The sequence below is a fragment of the Manis javanica genome, chromosome 3 (assembly GCF_040802235.1).
Source record: "Manis javanica isolate MJ-LG chromosome 3, MJ_LKY, whole genome shotgun sequence".
Lineage (NCBI taxonomy): Eukaryota > Metazoa > Chordata > Mammalia > Pholidota > Manidae > Manis > Manis javanica.
The window spans coordinates 40,300,065-40,324,574 of NC_133158.1; the positions used below are offsets into that span (position 1 = coordinate 40,300,065).

General features: G+C 60.7%; 1 protein-coding gene across 3 annotated transcripts in view; it reads right to left on the bottom strand.

Moving 5' to 3' along the window:
• Positions 1–14,647: 14,647 nt before the first annotated feature.
• Positions 14,648–24,510, bottom strand: part of SLX9 (SLX9 ribosome biogenesis factor) — a 28,250-nt gene continuing 18,387 nt past the window's right edge. Inside the window, exons 4-6 of one of the 3 annotated variants that reach the window (XM_036994924.2) lie at positions 20,129–20,279; positions 16,165–16,230; positions 14,648–14,920 (exon numbers count right to left, since the gene is read on the bottom strand). In XM_036994924.2, coding sequence (XP_036850819.2) covers positions 14,803–14,920; positions 16,165–16,230; positions 20,129–20,279 — 335 coding nt within the window. In that variant the 3' untranslated portion in view covers positions 14,648–14,802. Of the gene's footprint in view, positions 14,965–15,744; positions 15,863–16,164; positions 16,231–20,128; positions 20,280–24,510 lie in introns of those variants that run through there. The other 2 variants (XM_073231237.1, XM_036994923.2) reach the window with 2 other exon arrangements.

Here is a 24,510-nt window from a genome sequence, read left to right on the forward strand (position 1 = left end):
GTGCCAGCCTCTGCAGGGAAAGCTCCTCGGTGGGAGGCAGCTAAAGGTGTGTGCAGAGGGGCTGGGCTGCCCAGAAGGCACCTCTCATGGCACAAGGCCGGTGCCCCTGGAGGGTGGTGAGCAGGAAGGCCTGGTGCCAGACCAGCCAGGTTTCTGGAGTGCACATGGCCTCAGCCTCTGGACGAAGGGCCTGGCCTCAAGGAGCTGCGGCCTCACTTCACAGTGTTTGGACACAAGCGGCCACACAGCTTCCCCAGCCCAGCCTCTGTGGCCTGGGGGCAGTGGGCAGAGCCACGGCACCAAGCCGATATGGCCCTACTGGGGCAACTGACCCCCAGCCGCTGAGCTGAGCAGCCCCACTGCAGGCGCCGAACACAGGGCGGACAGCCACTTGGGGCAGGCCCTGTCTGCAGCTCCTGAACCAGCAGGTCCAGGGGGCTCTGGCCTTTTGCAGAATCCCGTGGAGCATGGCAAGTTCATTCCCCACAAGAAACCACGCCAGCACCCAAGCCAGCTAATGGAGCACATGGCCCCAGTGGCCACTTCCAGAACCTTTTATTCTGGAAATTTCCAGGCAGAGACAGAGGGCATGGGGGACCCTGGCAAAATCCAGCCCACAGAGCGTAAGGAGTGGGGTGACCCCAGAAAGGAAGGGCCAGCCTGATGCGGGACCCAGGAGATGGGGGAGCCCCTGAAGGCACCAGAGCTGGCCCAGAGCCATTGGGGCATGCTAAGTGGGGTGGGCGGCAGCTGGGCCCTGCCTGGTATCTACCTAGGGGCCACACCCTACCCAGGTCTCAGCCAGGTGGTCAGGGTGGGCATAGCCTGGTGGCCCATGAGGCAGACACAGCCCAACCCGGGTTGTACTGAGCACCCTGAGTGCCCAGCTGCCAGGAGGCACCCACTGGGGAGGCCGGGCCTGACATCCAGCCAGCACCAGGGCTTCTGCTGCCATGGCATGCCCTCTCCCCAGCTTCCAGGCCCAGCTGGCCTCAGCCCCTCCATGCAGAGCCCGGGGCGGCCCTGGGTCCCGTGCACCAGGAAGAAGCCTACGGAAGGTGCTGGAGGCTGCCTACACCTGCAGGCCCACTGTAGTCACCCCGACACCCAGCCCACCGCAGGGAGTGGGAGTGCTGCTGAGTCCCGGGGCCCCCATGCAGTTGCACCCAGCCGGCGGCAGGTCCCAGGCCCCACAGGGCCGCCACGGCACAGGGGGTGCCCTCTAGGGGTTGGCTTGCAGTCAAAGGGGGCTCGGACTTGCTCAGCTGGGCTCAGCAACAGAGCAAGCTAAAAACAGCGAGTACCTATGGAGACGCCAGCTCCGAGCTTGTGATGACCCCCAAAGGCAGCGAGCTCCTTCCCAGCTGCAAGGGGCCCAGAGCTCATGGCCAGCGGAGGCAGGCAGTGGGCCTGCATTGCCTGCCCTCCCAGAGCACAACGTGGGCCTTGCCCTCCCCTGCCCCTTAGCCAAGGTTTGCAAACCTCAGGGCACCTGAGACTCGCCTGGGAAGAGGGGCTTAAGTCTGGATTTCCATCGCCACCCAAGACCCAGGTAGGCAGGCCCTCGGGGTGGAGTATCCTGGTGGAGGGGGCCTCGGGCCTTGAACCAACTTCACTGGGGAAGGAGGCCAGGAGTGGGAGGGAGGCGGGTGAGGCCCAGCTTCCCTGCCCCAGGCCAGCAGCTAGACCGTCACCTCCCATATGTGGTGGACAGAGCAGAGGCTGACACCTGAGGGCACACAGGAGGCCGGGTCTCAGAACGCTGGGCCCACGTGGGGGGACCCTCCCCTGGGCTCTGGCTCCGCAGCCTGCTGCACGCGGCCTAGGGCTACAGCCTCAGCCCTCAGACCCTGTGAGTGGGGCAGCACATGGGACCAGAGCCCTATCTGCAAATGGGGAAAGGACCCAGTCCCCAGAGGCAGCAAAGCACAGCCAAGCCAAGCACCTGGTATCTCTCCGCAGGCCAAGCTTCTGAAGAGAAGCTCCAGTTTTCTAAACAGGAATCAGGCCAGGACCTTCTGCTGCTTTCAGGGCATCCTCCCGGTCTGAAGGCCACGAGCACCTCCTCCCTAGGAGGCCAGAGAGCCATCTCTGAGGGGCAAGGCCACCTCCCCTGCATCAAGGCCTGGGCTTGGAGGGACAGTGGGGCCAGAGTCCCCTCTAAATAGCTGGTTTGGGGAGCAGGTAGAGGCTGCAACCTTCAGGCAGCTGGACCTCCATCACCACCAGAGCCTACAGGTCCCCTGGAGCTCCACGTGGCCCAGTCCTGACCAGACCAGGCCCCAGGCCTCAGGGGCAGTGCTTGAAGCCTATCTCCGTGTATCACCTGGGGTCCCTGATACCCCTTCCTCCTGCCCAGGGCTGTGCTGGGCACACAGTGAGGCCCCAGCCCAGCCCCACCTGCTCCCAGGTCTGGCCAGGGGTTAGACCTTCGGTGCCCCACCAGCAGCCCAGTCCACAGGCTGCCTTGGGCAGCATCTGCCTGTGCAGCGCTGCCCCTATGGCCAGCTGCCAAGCACAGGCCCCTGGCACCCGGGCAGCCTCCAGTTGTGCTGTGCAGTGCCAGCAGCTTCTTGTCTTCCTCCCCTTCTGAGAGATGGGCTGTTCCTACTGCTTCCGGAAAGTGTTTGCTATTTGGCTCCTGGAAACACCATCTGATTAAACAGGCTCTGCCCCAGCTGCCAATCAGAAGCTGTAGGGGCTCAGGGCCCACCACCCTGCAGGAGGGGTGGCTGTGACAGCTCTGCCCTCCAGGTTGGGGCCCGGCCAACAGGACGTGGAAGAAATTGGGAAATCCTCCCTTGGAGCAAACATGTGGCTTCCCGCAGCAGCTTGCAGTGGAATCTCACTTTTCAGGCCATCATCCTCCAGCAAATTGGGCCTTGGGCCCAGGATTTCAAGTTCAAGAACAAGAAGGCCCCATCTTGCACACATGGACACACACAAGGGACACACGTGTGCTCATGTGTATACACATACCCAGTGCGTAGGTACAGACACACACATGCATTCACACATGTGTACACACAGATACCCATGAACAGGCAGTGGTCTCCACCCCACAGTGTGTTTACAGAGATATCAGTTAAACACCTAATAAGTAAGTGAACAGAAATGTAAATCACTGATAAAGTCCCATAAACAATGCCAAGTGGAAATCTGTTTACAACGTGCAGGAACGCAGACAAGCTGACAGACACCTCCCGCCCACCAGTTCCCCCGGACATCCTGGCTTCCTCCCCCCACATGCCCCATGCCCTCCCACCCATAGCCTGCAGCTCTGGGGATAGGGGCCAAGAAGGGGAACACCATGCTTGGGCAGGAATGCTTCCCTGGGCCAGCCAGAGCCTCCTGGACTCTGTCTGCAGGCAAACGGGCACGTCTGAGGGTGGGAACTGCCCCGGGGGGGCCTGCCAGGGTCGCGGAGCGGAGTGCAGCACAGGGACCTCACTGGCCACGCTGTCTCTGACTCTTCACAGGACACACGTCCCCAGGGCTGCACACATGCCTCTCCCACCACACTACTGTCCAGCCGTCCACACAGTGTCCCATGGTGGCTGGAGTGGTGGCTGCCAGGGTGAGCACCTGGCACGCTTGCTGGGGCCGGGGCAGCTGTGGGGGCATGGGGTGGGGGTGGGCAGCTGTGGGGGGTGGGGAGGCATGCACAGCTGTGGGTGACCTGGGTCTCAGGCTCCAGAACGGATGGGAAGACCTGGCCTCCCTGTGCCTCGGTTTCCTCCCAGGCAACACAGGTGTGAGCTTGCCGGGGCTGGGAGGGTTCCATGATGAGAGGTGAGTGGCACTTGGCCTGGCCCAGGGGCATGCAGTGCCCTGTCACCATCCTCAACCGCCCTGGGGCCGCACTGGGGGCACACACTGCGGGCCTCCAGCTCACTCAAGCCCTGTCTGGCTGCCCGCAGGCAGAGGTCCTGCAGCGGCCTTGCGTTAGGGCCCTTGCAGCCCTGCTCCTGGGGGCGCTGGTGCTCGTGCGGGCCCTGGCTGTGGCACGCACGGGGCTGAGGTCACACTAACATTCTCCTACATGCAGGGTGGAAACAAAACCAAAATATTATTACAAGGCTAAGTTCTGCTTCACAGCTACCTTTAGCAGATGACAGGCTTGTTTTAGTTCCGTCTAAACAACTTTCCCTTCCAGCGGCTGCCTGTCTTTCTGCTCACAGTCCCTGAAGGGACAGAAGTGAGGTGGGATGGTTCAGAGGCCACTTGTCCAGCTCAGCACAGAGCCACGTGCCTGAATGTGGGGGTCCCCAGCCACCCCAACAACACTGTCTCCAGAGAGCCCCCACTTTCCCCTCGGGGGGCCCTGGCCAAGCCAGTCCCATTGTTGGGGTGGCTGGGGGGCGTGCTCCCATCAGTGCTGGGGCTCTGTGTGGCCCCCAGACTCCCAAGGCCCCTGAACAACTGCGTCTGGACAGGACAGAGGAGGGCTCAGCCTAGCATTGTTCAGGCCCCCACCCCAGCTGGCCCTGGTTGAGGGTGCACACGCCACCTTCCAGGCCTGCGGGTGCAGCTGTGGACCCACAGGCATCACACACTTGGTCGTCAGGATTCTGGCGCTCTTTCCAGATCGCTGCAAGGTCACTTGGCTATAAGAAACAAGCCCTTTGGGGTCACTAGGGCCTTCAACTCTCTGTACCATCCAGGGAGCCTGGCTCCCTGCAGCTCAGTACAGAATCATCTCCCTTGGTAGAAACGGCAGGACAAGGCTAGAAAGGGTGCCCACGGTCGGCCCCCGGCAGCTCAGAGGCAGAGCAGAGAGCTCTGGCTTAGCTCATATATTTCTTATTCTCCCTTGTTTGCAATGAAAACATTTAAACGATGCCTTTCGCTCTGCATGCATTTTTTGGCTGCCTTCTAGAAGCTTCTGTGGCCAGTGTCCTCTGTACATGCCGTCTAGACCGTCCCCTTGGGCTCAGTCCCTCTGGAGAGCATCTGCTTCTTTTCCAAGTTCTCTCTCTGCCCACAGTGGACTCAGAGGCGCGCCCCCAGCCCCTCCGAGTGCATCAGAGGCTCACGGTTGTCAGGAGTGTTTGTTTGGGGTCTGCCCCGGGCAGGTCGCCAGCCTGAATCGCTGACGGCACCTTCTCCTGACCTCAGAATGGACAAAGCAACCCCCATTTCTATTCCTCGGTCTTCTCAGTGGAGATGAGAGGAGGCTTATCAGTCACCATGGCGCAGTGATGCTGTAGTAACAGACACTCCCAATGGCCAGCAGCTCAATGACTACGGTGGCTTTTTAGCTCACATGACAGGTCTGCTGAGTCCAAGGGGCTCTGGTTCGTGTGGCCCTTACTGTGGGGCCTGGGCCGATGGACAGGCCACTGTCTGCAGCTCTGCCACTCACCACACTGGCATGGTGCATTGTGCACTGCCTCTGGAGGCTTCCCCCAAACTGGCACATGTCACCTACACTGCACGCATCAAGCACCCAGCTGACCTAACCCTGGAGGCAGTGGGGGCAGCAGGGACAGGCCCACTCTGAGCTGGGGCAGGCCAGCAGGGTTAACATGTAAAATGCACACACCCAAACTTCCTGAGCCCCAACACCTGTCTGAGAATCATCCACTGGGCACCTCTCCAGACCAGTTGGGCTTCCCAGGGGAGGAGGCTGTGGCCATGCCCTCCTCTGTGGGTCCCAGCACAGGGTCACCTTCCCAAGGCCTGCCAGGTCCCTGACTCCTCTCACCTTTAAACCACCACCCTCCAGCCCCAGATGATGCCTCTCAACTGCAGGTTTCTTCCTGCTTCTCAGAACATTTGACAACAGGACAGGATAGTGTCAAGGACGTCAGAGGGATGGGCTGTGCAGCCCCAGCACCGGGAACCCCCGGGGAGCTCTGTGCCGGCAGGCTCTGAGGCCCATCGTGCGCAGGGGAAGGACACTGATGATTCATGTCTGCTCAGCAGAGGCAAGGCCCCTGTGCTTTGCTCTTTGCACGAGATCCGAAAATGTTCCCCATGAAGCAGGTTCTGTCTCAGAGACAAGGAGGTCCCAAGAGCCCCCTGGAAGGGATCATGGGGAGAGGACCCGCATCAGGACCCCAGAGAGAGTGGTGGTCCCAGGACAGCAACCTGCTCCTCCTGGAATGTGAGAACAGGACATCAGCCCAACAACAGGACATCTGAGGGGCAGACCAGCACCAGGGGACCTGCAAACCCCAGGCCTGCTGCCCCAGGAGGAATTCAGGGTAGGGACAAAAGGCCAACCACCCAGGGCAGCAGAACCAGGCAGAGGCCCCACCCCAGGCTGCGGGCAGGGGCTGCAGCGGTAGAAGTGTGGCCTGGAGGCTGGGCACATGGAGGATGAGGACAGGGTGGGGTCCAGCCTCAGGGGACCACGAGGTAGGGAGCTGGAGCACAGACATAGCCCTCCGCCGCCAGCAAGGTGCTTGCAGACCGTGTGGAAGGCTCCCTGGTGACCTGCAGGAAGATCCTGGCTTCCCTAACTCCAGGTCAGCTTGTGTCAGCAGAGAGGGGCACTCCAGAGTAAACCCCAGCAACACAACTTAACCCCTGTGCCGACCCCGTGACCCCAAGAATGCAAAGTGGTGCAACACGTGGAAGATTAATCACTCCACTAGCCCCGAGCAGGAAGAATAGTAACACAACATAGGACTTTCTCAGCAGAAGCCAAAAGGAATTCAGGAAAATTCGCCCTCTCTTCCTAACAGGAGGCCTAAGAATTAGGTTCCAAAGAATGGTTCCCATTCTTTGACAGGTTAAGCACCTGAGAACAAACACGTACTCTGTACCTATAGAAGATGTTCGATTTCGCCCTAAAAGCAGTCAGGCATGTGCACATATATGCAAGCAAGCACACACGGCATACACACACACAGCGTATGCACACATACACATGGACACACAGCACACATGCACATGGACACATGGCACACACACACACATACAAGTGTGCACACCACACATGCACACACACACATGCACACACAGGTGATCATATATGAACCAGACACCAGTTCCCTGTATGCATGTACACACACATGTACATACATGGATGTGTCCTGTGCGCACATGCATGCATGCATGCTCACTCTCACACACATGCCCCATGGTTGATAGGTCCCCAAGAGAGCAATGGGGCCTTTGGGAAGGCAGCCAAGTTGCCTGGGTGGGGCTGGGGAAAGGACCGCCCAGGCCTCTGAGGGCACTGCCTTGTCCATCCCACATCCCAGCCCAGCTCCTCCACAGGACAAGGCCCTAGTGAGCAGCATCAATGTCTCGCAGGCTCAGAGCAAAGTCGCAGTCATGCACAGCATCCAGCTCAGGGGAAAATGACTAGGGAACCCAGGGCCCATGGCTCTGGGGCAGGAGCAGCCAATGGGCAGGGGAGCGACTGCCCCACACCCCAGCCAGCACTATTGTCCGAGCTGTGCCACAGCGATGGGGCCTGCTGCCCACCTGGCCTGCGTGGTGCTCGAGCTGCTCCCAGCCAAGCCCAGTGGAGTCAGCAGCATCTGACACCCAAAGCCAAGAGCCCTGCAGCCCAGCAGCCCCCAAGCAACCGCCGAAGTGCGGTCATCCTGAGCAACCTTGTTCTCTTCTGGGAAATGGGGGCCCCACCTGCTCCCAGGGCCGGGTCTTTGTCGCAGGGACCTGCCTCAGCCCTGGGTCCTGAAACAGGGCCCTCACACTGGACCCATCCAGCCCCTAGGGCCTGAGTCCTGGCTTGGGCAGGTCACTCACCCTCTCCCCAGCCTCAGAGTCCTGGGCCTGAAGACTCTGGCTGCTGTTGAGAAGAAGCGACCCCTCCCGGCTCTGGCCCACCCCCACAAGCACCCTGAGGACCCGAATGCAGTGTGCCTGTGATGAAGCAAGCTGCCCGGGAACGCTCCTGCATCCGGAGAACCTGGAGGACCCAGAGGGCAGGAGCCTGACCCTGTTGGGGCCTCTTCCCTTTCCAGACCAAGTTCTCTCTTGCTGTCCCAAGCTCGACAGCCAGGCACATGGGGCCCTGGTGCAGGTGACTCTGGTGCCCCAGGGTGCAGGAACCAGTGGGGCCTGGGGGCTGCTTGCTGAGCCCAAGTTGGGGTACTTAGGAGGGTTTGGACTTGAGCTTGTGCTGGTGCTGCCCTGCGGTGACCTCCAGGGTCTAAGGGCATCTGGGAGGGACCTGAGTCTGTGGGGACAGAGGGCAAACTGTGCAGCAAATTCTAGAGATCCTTCAAGATTGCCCGACCTCTCCCCTACACCCTCCCGCACACGACCCTCACCCAGTCTGGGCGGCCCCACCCACTCGCCTGCCCTCACCTCCACGTGTGTGCACCTTTTATCCAGGTGTGTACCTGGAATGTGCATGTCTATTCATCCCTGTGTGTAACTACGTGTGTATGCTGCCTTACCCACATACACGAGTCCTGTGTGTGCGCACCCACTTATCCACGTGTGTGCCCGAGGTTCACATGTCTACTTACCCACATGCAAGCACACCTACCATGCCTCCGTGACGCACTCATGGTGCTCTGCTAACACACTCAAGGCATGTGCAACAGTGAAGTGTTTAAAGAGGAAACATGGGGCTGGACCCAGGGGACAGTTCTGTTCACAGCCTGGACAAGCATCCACCTGGACAAGCCCTGCCCTGAAACCAGGAGGCCTCAGCGTGGGCCTGGTCTGCCAGCACCCAGAGCCTGGGGGGCTGGGCCTGAAAACCACAGGGGCTTGTGCGGGGCTGAGCAGAGCACACCCCAGGCTGCCTTCTCCCCCTGGGCCCCAAGAGGTCGTGCTCACAGGGAGCCCTCCTGCGTACCCAACTGACAGTTGCCGCCCCTGTTGACCACCTCTGTGCGCTTGGCAGTTACAAATAAAAGCAGGAGCTGGTCCCTGCTGGGTCCCACGGCCATGGCCCCAAGTTGGCAGGCAGCCTGACACCCCAGAAGCAGGAGCTGAGCCCACCCGAGGGCCGGGTGAGAGGACTCACTGTGCACAGGACACCCAGAGCGGTGCACTGACCACCCACCTGACTCGTCCACAGGGGTCGGGGGACAGCAGTGCAGACAGCTCTGCAGAGGAAGCCCCAGGCCTCACCCCGCTCTCCCGCAGCCAAGGCCACCATCCCTCCATCAGCCTTCAGATAGGTATGGCAGCTGCAGGGGCTGACCTGGCTGGCTGGGGGCCCCCAGAGCTCCCTACTGCCCCCTCCCCAACCCCAAAGCAGCGTGAGCCATGTCACTAGGACAGTGTCCTCTCCAGATGGCTGTTGGGCCTGGTTTCTTCTTCCTGCACTGGACACCACCTCCATTGAGAACCACTGGTGGTTTCTGGTCTGCAGGGAACCCCCTTGTTCCCACTGACAAAGCCAACAGCTCCCCAGGACTCCAGCAGTCACAGCCATGGGGAAGGAAGGAGCATGTGGGGACACGGCTGGGCTCCTGGAACCAGTGGGAGGAGCCCTGAGCGGGGACCCCAGCCTGGAGTGGACCCTGCAGGCACCATGTCTCCTGTTGCCCACGGGTGCAGGATGGGCACTTCTGCACACTAGTGACAGCCACTCCGTGCCAGCCACCAGGACAGCTGGGACAGGCAACTTCCCTCCAGGAGGCTGACTGTAAGTTCCCTCTAGAGGATGCAGAGCTGTGTGCCAACAGCAGCTGCTCTAGGCCAAAGGCAGGGTCATGCGATCAGGGTCAGAGGGCAAAGGACATCTGGAGGTAAAGGAGACATGCTCTCCACAGCAGAGGCTCTCTCTTTCTGCCCAGCCTCCCTTGAATAGGGGCAAAGGGGTGTAGGGGCTGTAATCCAGCCCTAGCCAGAGAGATGTACCTGGACATTGCTGGGTGGGTCTCTGAGGAAAGCCTTTGAAAACAGCAGGGTAGGCCCCTATTCTTCTTGCCTTTTGTCCTCTGTCTTTCCCCATTTTCCTGCCTGGAATGTCAATGTGATGGCTGGGGCACTAGCAGCTGTTTTAGTGAAAGATAGTGGAGTCTTGGGTGGCTGATGGCATCCTGGACACTCAGACTGCCTGCTTCTGGACTGTCCTTGTGAGAGAGACAACCCCATACCATTTTAAACATAATCAACCACCAAGACTTGGGTTTTGTGTCATTAGCAGCTTGTAGTAAAAACTAGCAGATGAACAACAGCCCCCTCTCCTCCTCTTGACCCCCAGCTAGACGATGCACAGTAATCCGGGTCTGCCCCTACCCACCCTCTGGTGTACCACCCAGCCTGCTGCCTCCAGACCACACCCGGCAGACGCAGGGCTGGGAGGGGCCCCCATAAATACGGCCTCTACACCACCCTGGCATGGAGCTGGCACCCTCCTTGCTCACACTTGCTGTGGTCCCCACCTTCCCATGTGGACTCCCCTCCTTCTCCGTGTTCCCACCCCTTCTGAAGGCATCCCCTGGCCCGGAGACTTCCTGTGCACCCTAGGCAGCCTGGCCGAGCTTCCAGGGAACAGCTGTACCTGCCCCTGCCAACTGAGCTTCCGGTGGGGAGGGTCTCTGTGCAGCAGAGTGGGGCACAGGGCCTGAGGATTAGGGTAGAAATACTGGGAGGAATGAATGAGGGAGCTGGAGGTGGCCCGTCAGGTGGCAAGCCCAAGAGCACAGGGCACATCAATCTGGGGGACAGGGGCTTGGATTGGCGACTGGGCCAGGTCCCATCAACCTGGGTGGGGGCATGCGTTCCCCCAGGAGCCCTGCAGCCAGGGGGCTGACCAGGGCTGGCTCTCTAATTACACACTGTCGTGTAATTAGAATCTGCTCCCAGCCTAGGGGCCACCTGAGGTGGGAATAATTACGACTGTGCTAGAAACCCTGATGCCAAAGTGGGAGAAGGGCACTGGCTGCTCGGCGAGGAGCAGAGGGGCCTGGCCCAGCCCTGTGGCTTGCCTGGTGCTGACCTGAACCTAGGGCAGACGCCAAGTGCCTAAGTGGGGGCCACAGGGGGGGCAGCCAGCTCCCCATTCCCAAGGGTGTCAGCAGGAAAAGCTCCTGATGGCCCCCAGCTCCCAGCCTGGCGGTTGGGGGGGTTTCCCTCTCCAGGCTTCAGTTTCCCCTCCAGGCGACCCCCAGGGCCTTCTCTCTAGGTGTCAGGCACCAGAGGAAGAGAAAGGACAAGGCCCCAGCCCTGGCAGGAGTCCTGAGGCAAGAAACATGTGAATTCAGAAATACAAGTAACCATGATTACTTTCCAAGATTCTTGAAGATTTCCCACTTCTGAGAGGGACTAACACAAGCCACTATCTGAAATGTGCCAATAATCCCATTTTCACATCCATTGTCTGATCCCTTTTGGAAGGAACACACAGTAAGCCTGTGACTTTAAATGACGAGGTCCTCCGCACAGACCTGCAGGCTTCAGGTCCAGGAGCACAGGACTAGCCTGGGGAGCATGACGGCAGGGCAGCGGAAGGCCGGCGTCTCGCTATCTCTGCCAGCCGGCGGGTCCTCGCCATGCCCTGGAAGCACATGCTGATAGCAGCCCTGGAAAACGCTGATCACTGGGCAGCGGCCAAGAACCCATTGGAGACATGCAGGGGCCGGGTGCCAGCACACGACATCAGCCCAGGCCACCATCACCGGTGTCATCGCTGCACGAGGAACACTCCAGAAGCAGCAGGCCTGGTGTTTGTACCAGCGGCACAGGACCCTGACAGCCACAGTGACACGGCCCAGCCACTGGCCTCCCTCTTTGTCCAAGGCGAGTCTGCTGACACCCAATTCCCTGAAGTGCAGATAGGGTCCGAGGCCCTCTGAGGACTGGGCATGTAGGGGCTTCAGGGCCTGGCTCGGGTGCCGGGCAGGTGGCCCTGTGTGATCATTAGCCCAGTGAGCAGACTCATCCGGCCCTGGGCCCGCTTCTGAGCTCAGGCTTCCATGGCGCATCCAACCCCAGGGCCTGACTGTTCTATAGCGGGGGCCCTGAGGTGGCACTTGCTCCTGATTCTGCCCTGAGCCCCCCTTGCAGGGGCCCAGCCACAGCCCCCTAGGGGTGGCCTGCAGCCTGGCAGACCATCAGGGAAAGGAAGCAAGCAGAGGGGACAGAGGAGGGGCACTTGCTGGGGGCGTTTCCCAGTGACACTGCAGAATGGCCCTCTTCCCCCATACCGTGTACCCTCGAGGCCAGCCGGCACGGGCCTGGGTTTGGTCTCCTGGGCCGGCCCAGGCCCCGGCTCCCTGACTTTCCTTCACACTGACCACATCCCTATGCTGTGTGCAGTTCCACGTCTGCCCTCAGGGGCCTGCATCCCTGTGGGAAAGGGAAAGCTGAACCAGGGGCACACAAGGCAGGCCAGGCAGGGAGTCGGGGACAGCTAGGGGAGGACCTCCAGGCCCCCACCATGATGATGGTCCAGCTGGGGTCCTGCATGTCCCAGGGCTGCCCCAGGCCTCCTCTCCGTCCCAGCCCTTGGCATGCCCCCCGCCTCACGCCCAGCTCTGCATGGAGACTAGTTGCCCCTCTTCCCTGCTTCCTGCCCCACCTCACGAGGGGTGGTGCATACTCTGAATGTGCACTCTCTACTCACCTGCGGGCCTCTAACACTCCTGATGCCTGGACCACCCCCGGTCCAAGTCTGTCTGCAAAGACCAGTGTCCACTGGGACCTGAGATGTGACCATGGTTTACATGGGGTTTCTGTGGGGGGATGTGGTTGGGACATAATGGAGGGGGGCCCTACCCCGGTGACTGGCATCCTCTGTGAGGGCAGAGGCAGGCAGGAGGGAGGCAGGCGACCACATCAGAGCCGTGAAGGCTGTGGCCCTGCCCAACTGGACAGAACATATTCCTACTGTCTGAAGCCACCTGTGTGGGAGTGTCACCCCAGGGAACAGGTTCAGTGGGTCTGTCAGCCAAGAGGAGCCCAGTGGGCACCCACCTGCAGAGAAAAGGCCACACATGTGGGGAAGTGTTTGCAGAGTAGTGACAGGTATGACAGGACGCACCCCCCAAATGGACTGTGCGCACAGCAAGGAGGCCCAGGAAGAGGTAGGCCCAGGGGCACTACGGTGCGTGAGACAGGGTCTGACATCTGCCTGGGAGCTGGGGGTTTAACGGTGCCTCAGCCCCCAACCAGGGAACCTCGGAGTGTGCCCGAAGGCTCTACAGGAGACCGCCTGCAGGGGAGGTGCAGGCACAGGCCCCTAGGCTCTTGGGGGCTCCCCTGGGCTGGTCTTGTCTGGGCATGCAGACCCTGCTCCTAGGGCCTGGCACTCCCCCTGCCCACTGCCCTCCTCCTCATAGGCACACAGTACGTTGTGTGGGCCCCGTGCCTGAGTGGACATGGAAAACGGGGACCCCAGCCCAGTTCTTCTGGGGCCCACAGAGCGCCAAGGCAGGGGCTGCCGTCCCCAACCAGAACTCCTCCAAGGGCCCCACAGGGTGGGGGAGCCACCTAGCCCCAGGAGGCTCTCGCTGCCCTGCCTCCCTTTCAGAGCAGGAGCGCCAACTGAGCGCTCCAGGGTTTAAAAGTTGTTCAGCTTCATCACCTCACGTACCACCAAATGATTGCCCACTCCCTCTGCTAAGGTGGAAAAGTCGAGCCCGCACAAGTAGGGACTTTCCCACTGCCACTCCCCTTCCCCGTGTGTTGCAACCCATGCAGAGCACCCCCGTGCAGTCCAGTAGGCCCCTCAGCCCCATGCAGAGATCTGCACCCCCCACCACCAAGCTCACAATCCCGCCACGGCCCAGGTGACCCGCAGCTCATCCGAGCATTGGCCATGTGATTCTCTGCTCTGAGGGTGACAGTCCCCACACAGGCCAGTCCTGAGGCCCCCCCACCCTGACACCTCCTGGGTCTGCCTTCCAGGGCACTGCCCTCTGTGACAGCAGCTCCTGGTGGGTCACACTGCAGTGGCTGGAGGAGGAGGACGCCAAGTGCGTGATAAAGGCACAGTCACATTTATTAGGCATAACAATACAGAAAAGCGTGACAAAGACCAAGCGGCCCGCCCGCACCACCTCCCAGGCAGCCAGCAGCGCTCCCGCACACCCTGCCTTCTCTCCCAGCACTTACTTTATTGCACAAGTGGGTGTGTCACAAGTACTGCTCTTCAAACTGCTCCTGTCACACAGCCTGTTTCTGGGCCCAGAGCTGCTGTGGGGGCCCCTTGGCTTCGGAGGCACATGCCCACCACCTCTCTCCCGTAGGATGCAGGCTTTGAGTCCCTGCCTGACACAAACCCCGATTCCTTCTCCTGGGAAGAGCCCAGGCCAGGCCTTGGGGGCTGGGAAAGTTCCCTCCACGTTCCACATCTTCAGATCAAGGGTTGAAGTCAGTTCTGCAATCCAATCACCAGACCCCAGGGCTTCTAACAAGGCTGCTCCCAGGGACCTGCCCTGCTCACCACACGGTGACAGTGGGAGGGGACCTGGCTGGAAGCCACAGAGAGCCAGGGCTGGGGGCCCAGGTAAGAAGGCAGGCAGGCCTCGGGCCTCCACCGGCCCTTTGGAGCAGGCGAGGCAGCAAGCAGCCACAGAACCCAACAGAGCGGCATCCCCTGGCGGCAGGGTGTCCCGGGCCCTCACAGCCCACTTAGCCACTGTTCTGCTGTGGGGAGCGGGGCCGGTGTCCCACGCTGGCCAGCCTTGGGAAGGGCAGTGGCAGGTCGGGAGTCCACGGGACGGCCGAGACACAGAAGGAAGCGGCTGTGACCCACACCTGAGCTCATGCAGATTTATTGTCCCCACCCACCTCCCAATGGGGGGGAGGAACACCACGGGGGCAGCCCGCCAGGCTCAAGGTGACATGGTGAAAAGCACGACTCTATGGGCACCTTCGTGCATGCTCCCACTGAGCCCAGCACACCCGGGCTGGTCAGAGCTGGCAGTCCTGCCGCATCTGCTGGGCCAGCTGCTGCCCGATGGCCAGCAGGGGGCTGGCTCTGTAGGCCGGGCTGGCCAGCAGCTCCTGAAAGCGGGTCCTTTCTTCCTCGCTGAAAGAGTCCAGGTCAGAGCAGGTCAGCAAGCCCCACGCCCTCTACGGGAGGCCAGAGTGAGCATCAGCAACCCGGGACCTGCCTCGGCTCAGCCAGCCCACACACAGGCCCTCAGCACAGGCCAGGGGTTACCACGCGATCAAGTGGGAGGGCCTGAGGGGTCCCTGTAGGGAAGGGGGCGCTGGAACAGGGATGGGGCTGAGAGAGGCAGGGGCTCTGTGAAATTCTGCCCAGACCTTCTCCATCAGGGGCAGGGGGCTGCCTTGCTGGGTCAGGCGGAGGGAAGACAAGGAGGGTCTGAGGGCTGACTGGGGACAGTGGGCAGCAGGGCCACCTCAAGGTCACACACACCCCAGGCCTGCCCACAACCTTGACGGGGGGCTACTAAAGGCAGGAGGCTGAGAAGCATGGGGGACGGCAGCCCACATGTGCTGTGCAGACTGGCGACATCAGAGGCTCTGCAGACGCAGACGCAGTGCTGCAGAACAGGCGGGCGGGAGGCTGCACCCCATGCGCCCTAAGGCCCGCCCGCTCACCAGGGGGCCCTGACGGGGAGGCAGGAAGATGTCCTCGGACCCTCTCCTCCTGCAGGAGCCCCGAGCCAAGGTCACCGGGTGGCTGCCCGTCCCCAGCCAGCGGAGGGGGTCACCCCGCCTCTCAGAAGCATGGGGGTCGGCCTGCACTCCACAGGCCCTGCAACCCGGCCGTGGCCACCCGTGCCTCAGCTGGGTGCCCCTGGGGAATAACACCTCTGCCCCAGGCATTGGTCAGAAACCAGCACAGCAGCTCCAGGCCTACAGGGCACCCTGTCAAGAAGGGAGATGGGCAGGGACAGCCTACCCATGGGGTGGGTGAATGGGGTGGGAGCGGAGCTCGTGCTCTGCTCCTGCTTGCATGACCCCAGCCAAGGTCACGGTGCAGTGGGCCCAGCTTTCTTGGCTGCTGATGGGGAGACAGAACCCCATTGGGCAAGGGGGGCCCACACCAGCCCCCAAGAAGGAGCTGGGTCCCAAGAGGTGGCATCAGCCCTCATCTGACAGCACCTGCCCCTCGCCTCCCCAGGGGGTTGGGGAAGGGGCTGTGTTGCCCTGCTGCAAGCAGGCTCCTCATGCCAACAAAAGGGGGCTGCCAGTGATGCCCCACACTGCCCCGGCGCCTGAAGGGCCTGGGGTTTGGGGACTTTGCCAGGCGCCTGACAGTCCTGGGGGTGGGGTGGACAGATGGCGGCAGACTGTACTCACAGAAGCTGGAGCCTCTGGGCTGCGCTCATGCGGCTCCACTCGGCCGGCCGGGGCTTGCTGCTCGCCCTGCCGGACACACAGATGCTGAATCAGTGCGGCCACCTGCCCTGCACCTCTGCCAGCTGCACTGGACCCAGAGGTCACCGCCCCCAGAGGGCTCCTAGGTCGCTTGGGACAGCCCTTTCCCCACTGTGGGTGGGAGCACACATGGCCTCACAGGCCCCATGTGGCAGGAGCATGACCCCGACAGGAGGGCAGGGCAGGAAGGCCACCAAGCACAGGGCACGCACCCAAGCTGAGCCTCAGCGGGGAGCTCGTCCCTCACTCACGTCTCAGTCAGAAATGAATGAATGGTATTTCTGTCGACCCACTTTTCCCTCCCCACTGGCTGGCCTGGGCTTCTGCTCTCAGCTCAGTCCCTCCGTCCCATGCAGGCTCCCATCTCTGACACCCCATCTGCGGCCTCTCCCAGGTCAGCCTCGGCCTCAGGATATGGCCGTACTGCCTCTCCCATGGTTGACCCCTCTCCATGTGGGCACCCGGAGCAGGTCCCTTGAAGAACTGCCTCTCTCTGGCCAGTGCCCCCAGGGGGCGGCCACATGCTGGGAGGTCAGGGGGCTGGGGCTTGGATCCCCGTCCAGTCTATACAAAGGCAAATGGGCAGAGGCCTCCACAGCCCCTCCATTGACAGCTGAGTGTCCCAAGGCCACATCCAGGAGACCCCTGGGCATGCAGGGACCGTCACGAGCCCTAGCCAGCTGCAGGCAGTCTGTGAGATCTGGGAGGCTGCACCAGCAGGTAGTGCCCTCAGCCCCAGCTACCGGCCCAGGTGTGCTCCAAGTGTCCACTCCAAGGCCACCAGGCAACATGGGGTGCCAGCAGCAGTGACCCAGCAGCCAGCAGCATGCGGCGCCTGCCTCGTTCGTCAGGCAGAATACAGCTGTCACTGGGATGCGCATGCACACAGACCTCAGGACTCCAACCTCTTCCGGACGAACACAGCCCGCTGGCGGCACCATTGCTACTCGCTATCTCTGGGCAGCCATGCTGCAGGGTCTGTGCTGTGCAGCTCACCCCGAGGGAGCCTGAGATTTGGAATGGACTAGGAGGGGCCCAGGGCCTGGGTTGGGATGTCTGAGAGGGCAACTGGGGTCTGAGTGTCCAGGGCCACAAGGCTGTCCACACACCACATCCCAGCCAACCCGACTCCAGGGCAGGCCTGGGGTGGCAACAGACTCGGGTCAGCTATGCCATCTGTCCCCCTGCCTGAAGTCACCCCTTGCTGGGACCTGCCTGAACGGCACTTCTCCCTGGCTGCAAGAAATTCTGTCCAGGCAAAGGCATGGATGAGCCAAACACTGCATATCACAAGCATTCAGGGGCTGAGCCTGCTCTGTGAGCTACAGGACAAAGGGACCCCGGCCTGGTGAAATGAGGCCAGTCGGGGACAGATGGCCTGGAGGCTCAACAGGGCATGGAAGTGGTGTAAAGACACCAAAATCCACACACCCTGGTGACAGAGCCCGAGGCTAGCCCTCCTGCCATCCACGATGCGGGGAGGGGGCAGAACTGTGCGAGCACTCCCTGCTAGCAACACTCCTGCATGGTCCGCACGCAGCCATAGGGAACCCCACTGTCCTGCCTCCACGGGGAGGCGTGGCCAGAACTCTGCATAGGGACCCTGGGGTCTTGTCCCTTGGCTGACCTTAACCTGTACCCTTCCGCCATCACAACCCAATGAGGGATGTAAAACCTTCTTGAGCTCCGTTGTGTCCTAGAAAATTAGCAAACCTAACGGTGGCCTTGGGGACCCGCACACTTGCCACCTCAGCACAGGTGAAGATGGTCTTATAACCATGGCAGAAGCACACCCTGGTCAGTGTGCATACATTGGCTGAGGGCTCCTAGTCCACAGTCAGCACACCGAGCACAGGTGCAGCACCCACCCTCCCATGAGGGGCCAGGGCTGCCAGGGAGTGCCCAGGATGGGCCGCAGCACCTGGCAGAGCCAGATGGAAGGAAGGGCTCAGAAACACAGCACTGCCTGCCACGGATGGGCTGTCAGAGGGACATGGCCCCCTGGAAACAGCTCCCCGAGGCCGGAGCAGAATGGTGGCTGGAGTGGAGCCCAAAGCACGAGGAGGCCCCCACGAGCCCACTCGGATATCAGTGGCTGGGACGCGAGCAGGGACAAGAGGGAGCCTCTGTAGGGGAGCTCCAGGCCGCTGTGTGGCTGCCCCGTCCCCAGGGAGGGGGCACCCCTCAGGTGTGGGCTGGGAGGGCTCTCTTTCCCGAGGACAGCACAGGGACCAGTCTGGAAAAGCCCCGCCAGGCGGCATGGCCGATGCCCAGGCAAGGCCAGGCTGGGCACGCACTGGCACTGGGCAGAGGGACGGCCCTCTCTGTGGTCTTCCCCCAGCACCGTGACCCAGTCCAGTCATGAGAAGTCCCCAGGCCGTGCCAGCCGGGGACAGCCTGCAGATGCCTGCCCGGCGCCCCTCAGCGCCGTCAGGGTCATCAAAGCTGAGGGAAGTCAGAGGAGGCCTGAGGGGCATGACAGCTAAATACACGGTGTCGGGATGGGGTCCGGGACAGAAAGAGGGCATAGGGGAAAGCTGGGAGATGAGCTGAACGGCCATGTCAGCACCAGTCCCTGAGCTGTGCTGAAGTGCCACACTCACATAGGATGTCTTGATGTGTGAAGTGTGTAGGCCTCTCGGGACCGTCATCCCTCTGTAAACCTGTGACTGTTCTAAAATAACGTTTATTCAAACCAACAGTCCCCTAGTGCCAAGAAACTGGAGTGGGGAGAGTGATCCCAGCCAACAGAAGGCCCAGTGGCTGGGAGGCCAGCCGGGAGCACTCCTGCACCCAGGGACACCCATGGCCTCCCCAGCATGCTCAGCTCAGCACCGGGCAGCCCCAGGGCCCACACACACCTCCTGGAGCTGCTGACAGGGTGTGTATGCAGTTCTCTCTCCTCTGGGGGCCCCAGGAGCATTTTTCAGATGAGAAAACTAAAAGCAGGGAAAGGATTCTTGACCTGGGTCACATTTTTGTTCAAGACCCAGGATGGAATTTGCATCCCAGGCTCTGGTTCAGTCTCCAAGTCCCAATGCCAGTGGCCACTCCTTTCTGGACTGAAAGTCCTGGCTGCTTCCCCCACAGGGAGCCTGCCTGGGGCCACGGCAGCTGAGTGGCCTGAGCTGGCCCACCCCTCAGGCCAGTGAAAGGCTGCTTTCTGCTTAGAGGGAAAGTTAGTAGAAGCAATAGAATTTTTTTTTGAAAAAGACAAACTTAGAGAGAGCACAGTAAAAGATGCAGGTAGAGTGCCGTGACAGGACAGAAAACCTTCCGACTCCCACAAGTTCAGAGCGAGGCCAGTCCGAGCCCAGAGCCCCTGCTGACCAGAACAGAGTGATCCAAGCCCCACACCTGTGCCAGGAGCCTCCCTGCAGGGCCAAGCCCAAGGCCTTCTCCTTTTCTGAAAAGAGCAGCCTGGGAATAGGAGGGACGTGCTTCTGTACAGCCCACATGTCCTGGGGAGGCAGAAAGCACCCTGAAAGAATGCTCTGGTTTTGGAGAGAGGCCCCCGTGGCAGCAATCTGGCAGGCTGCCCCCAGGGTGAGAGCAGGGCCCAGAACATCCAGGGGGCAGTGCCAGGCAGCAGCTGCCTCCAGGCTCAGGTGCTCCCCGCACAGGGCTGAGGCATGTCCCAGTGTGCCCGCCACACTGTTCAGGTTGTCGGCCAGCAGAGGCCCCAGGGCCCCAGCCTCAAGCAAGGGAGGGCCGCCTGCTCACCTGGCAGTGCAGTCCCCGAGGGCAGATCTCTGGGGCATCAGCAGGGCAGACACCCCATGCCCCCCACCCCTGGCAGCTGCTGCCCTGCCCTACACAGGGTCACGGCTGCAGCTCCTGCCCCTGGCAGCCTGGCACCCCTGAGCAGCCTTGGATGGACACTCACCCTCGTGTGTGTGGCTGCTGGCTGCCAGCCTGGGGCTCTGGTGGCTCAGGGAGGGCGTCCCTCAGGGGCTGCAGGTCCCCCACCACCACCGTGGCCCTCCGCCTCCGTTCTGCCTTGTGCTTCTGCTCGGCCAGTTTTATGGCTTCAATTTCTGAGGAAGAGGGACAAGGGGTTAGCGAGAAGCCAGACCAAAGGCTGCATAAAGGAGCATGGTGACAAACAAGGAGGCAGCCTGACAGTCTGACTCCTGGGCCCCGGGGCAGCCCGCCCTCTTGCCCACAGGCACCCACCTTCCCTGCATCACAGGCTGCCACCCGAGCCATCTCCCTTTATCTCAGAGGACACTTTCCCATTACAGACCAAGGGCCTGAGGTTGCAGGTGAGGCTTTCGCCTGGAAGAGGCGCTGGTGGGGTTCAGCAGAGGGAGAGGGAGCAGTGGGTCCCCAGGGGGAGGCTGCATGCAGACAGTGACCCGGGGGGGCGGCCAGCCCAAAGCGAGAGGGGAGGGTGCCACAGAGGTCCCGCACAGGGGACAGGCAGCCACAGGAGGGGCCCGCGACCACCCTGGGAGGGATTGGCCCAGGCGGCTGGGCACAGTGTAGGTGAGGAAGACCCAGGGAGTGAGGTTGCCGGGCGCCCGCACTGGAGAAGGGGTTCAGGCAGGGCCGTGGAAGTGGTTTTCATTTAGGAATATGTTTATTTCAAAGTTGCTAATAAACACAGGCCCAAACACATCATTTCTACTGTGGGCCTGGTGGGAAGTGAGGTTCACTAGCCTGTGAGCAGGTCTCGCCCCAGGAGACAGCTGGCAGCCAGGGTTCCAACACAGTGAAAGGCAGCTGATTTAAACTACAGAGGCACTGAACAGTTCCGCATTTGACCTTTCTTTAAGAGCTTGGAGGGGAGGGCTGTGATGGGTTTAGGACGGCCAGACCTGAGCTTCCAAGCCCACGTCACCTGCTGTGAGTAACAGGCCACAGCTGAATCGCATCTCAAAAGGTTACAAGTCACTTTCTCCACAAAGGCAGACGACTCACAGCCCAGCCCCTTCTGGAAGGCCATGTATTGCCAGAGCGGCATCAGCCTGGCCCACAAGTGACCCCTATGGACTCTCCCTCCTGGAGCTGGTGCTCTAAAACCAGGTCCTTCAGCAGTGTGCCCAGCCATCACCCCTCGGGGAATCCAGAAGGGCGGTGAGGCCCGGCAGGCACAGAGCAGGCCAGGAGGACTGCAGGCCTGGATGGAGCACCCAGGTGGGAAGACAGACAGGACAGCCTGCCATCTGATATCAAGAGAGTGTGTGCACAGCACTGAGGCCCAAGAAGCATGTGTGGAAAGCCAGCGGTAGATGGTGGCACCAACAGGTGTTCTCAAAAGAACCCTTTCCAGAAACTGAAACTGCTCGTCTCCCAGTGAGGAGCCCCGGCCGGCTCTCAAGGCAGGAGGCAGGGCTTCTCCTCCTGGCCCTGGGCAGTGCCGCCCCACCCCGATGCCCCTCAGTTGCAAGAGCCTTAAGGCCCATCCGCCCTGACCACATCCCTGATCAGGAGAGCCCCGGAGGGTCCCCAGGAGCCTCTCCTCCATGGTCTTTGTGCACAGAGCCCCACAGCAGCCCCATGTCCTGTGTCATTAGGGTCTGTGAGGGGCCCTTTGATGCTTTCCATCCTGCCAGGAAGAGGGTAAATGATTGAGCCCCTCATGAAGCTGGGGGCCTCCTGCTCAGAGCTCAACCCCCTAGGTGGGCTGAGATGGCTGGGGGCAGGGGGACTCCAACATCACAGTAGCTTCCCCGGCTGGTGGACCCAGCACCAGGCTGCACAGGACCAAGGCAGGCAAAGCGGAGACCGGTGGCTTCTGGGAAGACAGGTGCAAACAGCTACACAGGGGTCAGTGGTCGGAGCTGAGCATTTTAGATCACCAGTGTGTGCGGTCTGGCTCGGGTGTATCCAAGGCAAGCAAAGGCAGCTGGACACGGAGACATCCACCAGGCGGCCCCCAGCAGTGTCTGCCTAGGAGCAAGAAGCCACAGTTGCCACCAGGAGTGCCTAAAGGGAGCTGCAGGCTCCCATGTGCTCAATGAGAATCACATAGACCACGACCAGGAGGGACGCCCTTACGTGGACAGATTACCACCAGAAGGGTTACATTTTGTGGTAGAACATTTGACACTCAAACACAAAGCAGAACAAGAGGCTGAGGAGACCCAAGCCAATCCCCGCAGCTGGCTCAGTACCCAGCGAGGGACAGGGCAGGACTACGGGGCCCTGGGCTGCACACCAGCACACAGGAGCAACTCTTCCACTCCAACCAGTCCACAAATCCGACACCACATCAACCTTCAACAGGATTTTTACCAGAATCTGTGAAACTAACTCTAAATCTGATTTTTTTTAAGAAGACTAAATGTGTAAAAATAGCTAAAACAATTTTGAAAAGGAACAAGCAACAAGAGAGCAGGCCTACTGGACAGTAAAGCAAACTGCAAAACAACCGAAAATCAGTGGTCTGATGGGGAGGGGTCGTCCTTTTGGGGAAAGGTGGGCCCGTCTCTCCATTTCCTAAAATTAATTATGTGGGTTCCCCTAGAAATCACAGGAAAGACAGACAAGGCGAGTCCCAGACCACCCAGTTCAGAGTCCAGTGAGGGGTCTGGGGGCCATCCAGAGCTGGAAGACAGGGTGACCCAGGCAGCTGGACTCCCCAGGCCACCCCACATCAGGCGGGTGGCTGGGCCCTTAGCAGCACTTCACGCACCAGGGAAGTGCGTGCATGAAGCCAAGGAGCAGACGGGTGGCCATGGGGAGGGCTCTGCAGCAGGACTGGCAGGGACAAAGGCCCTGGGGCAGAAGCAACATGTGCACAAGGGGCAGGGGTGTGAACCCACCAGCCCCAATGGGCAAGGCTTTGTCTCACACACAGGGAGGGGACACACACACAATGTGTTTCTACTGCTCCAAACCCCAGCATGCATGCCAGCACAAAAGCAAGTCTCTGAGTGTAAGCCTACAGCCAAGCAGCAGTAAATCCTGGCCAGAAAATGGGGGCCTGGCTGGTAGAGAACAAGCCCTCAACTTTGCCTGTGCTACTTAAACTCCTTTATACTGTCTACCAGAGTGCAATTAAAACCTTATTTGCCCTCAGATTTGGGTGCCCTTTCATTCTGGCCAGGGAGGTGGTAACACAACAGGACGGAAACAACAGGGAATTGAAGAGGCCTCGGTTATGTGCCTGCGGACCCCTCACTGGACTCTGAACTGAATGGTCTGGGGCTCACCTTGCCTATCTGTCCTGCGATTTCTAGGGGAACCCACATAATTAATTTTAGAAATGGAGGGAGGGGCCCGCCTTTTCCTGGCACAGAGCTGCAGGCTGGCAGCTCTCAGCAAGGCAGACAGTCTTGCAGACCTCTCCACGGCCCCTCCCCGCCCCAGGCCGCAGAGCCCACTTCCGCAGCACAGGTGTGGTGGGAAGCAGAGGGGAGGCCCGACCACTGCCCTTGCCCGGCCCTCCCGGCAGTCCTGAGGGGCAGGCCCTGCCACGCCCTTGTCCTGTATGCTTCCCCACCCCCCAGGCCAGGTAGGCTGGGGCTCACCACTCCTGGTTGGCTTCCCCCACAGGTGGGCACCCTGTGTACAGACAGCCCCGTTCATCAGCTCCTCACCTGGCAAACTGTTCTGAGGGTGCCAGTCCAGAATGACTTGCACACTGCCATCTGTCCCCTCAGGGGCAGACTTTCACGGCCAGCCCACTCCTGAGGAAAGGGGACAAGGAAAGGTCCCTTCCACCTACGCTGTGGTCTGGAGCAGCAGTGCAGAAGCAATGACGGTGGGGGAGCATTTTCAGGGTGGCCTGGCTGGGGGTGCACAAGGCCTCATCCCACCCCAGCCACTCTACTGCAAGGTTCAGCTATGAGATTCCCAGAGACTGATGCCCCTATATTCTAAGTGGTTTAATTCAAAACTAGCTTGAGGTACAATCAAGAAAAAGCATTCCATATGCAAATTAGGCCTCCTAAAACAACCTCACTGGCTATGGGAAGCCCAGTTCCCTGTGGCACCCAGGTGGGCTGGCACAAGCTCCCTGAAGGGAGGCAAGGGAAGTAGTCTCCTTGTCATTCCCTCCTTCCTCCCTGCCCACATTTTCTAGTTCATAAAAAGCTGAAGGGAAATTCCTTACAAATGGGCCTAAAACAGAATGCATGAGGGCACCTTGTTGTGCACCACTGTGGCCTGGTCACTCACCCTGAACAAGGCAGGCTCACAGGATGCTGACCATGGCCCAGACCCTTAGCCACTCAAGACTGTGAGAAATTCTGCACCAAAGGTTCAAGCCACTGCAGTAAGATGAGAAGACATGAAAACATAAAGTTTGGAAAGGAAGAT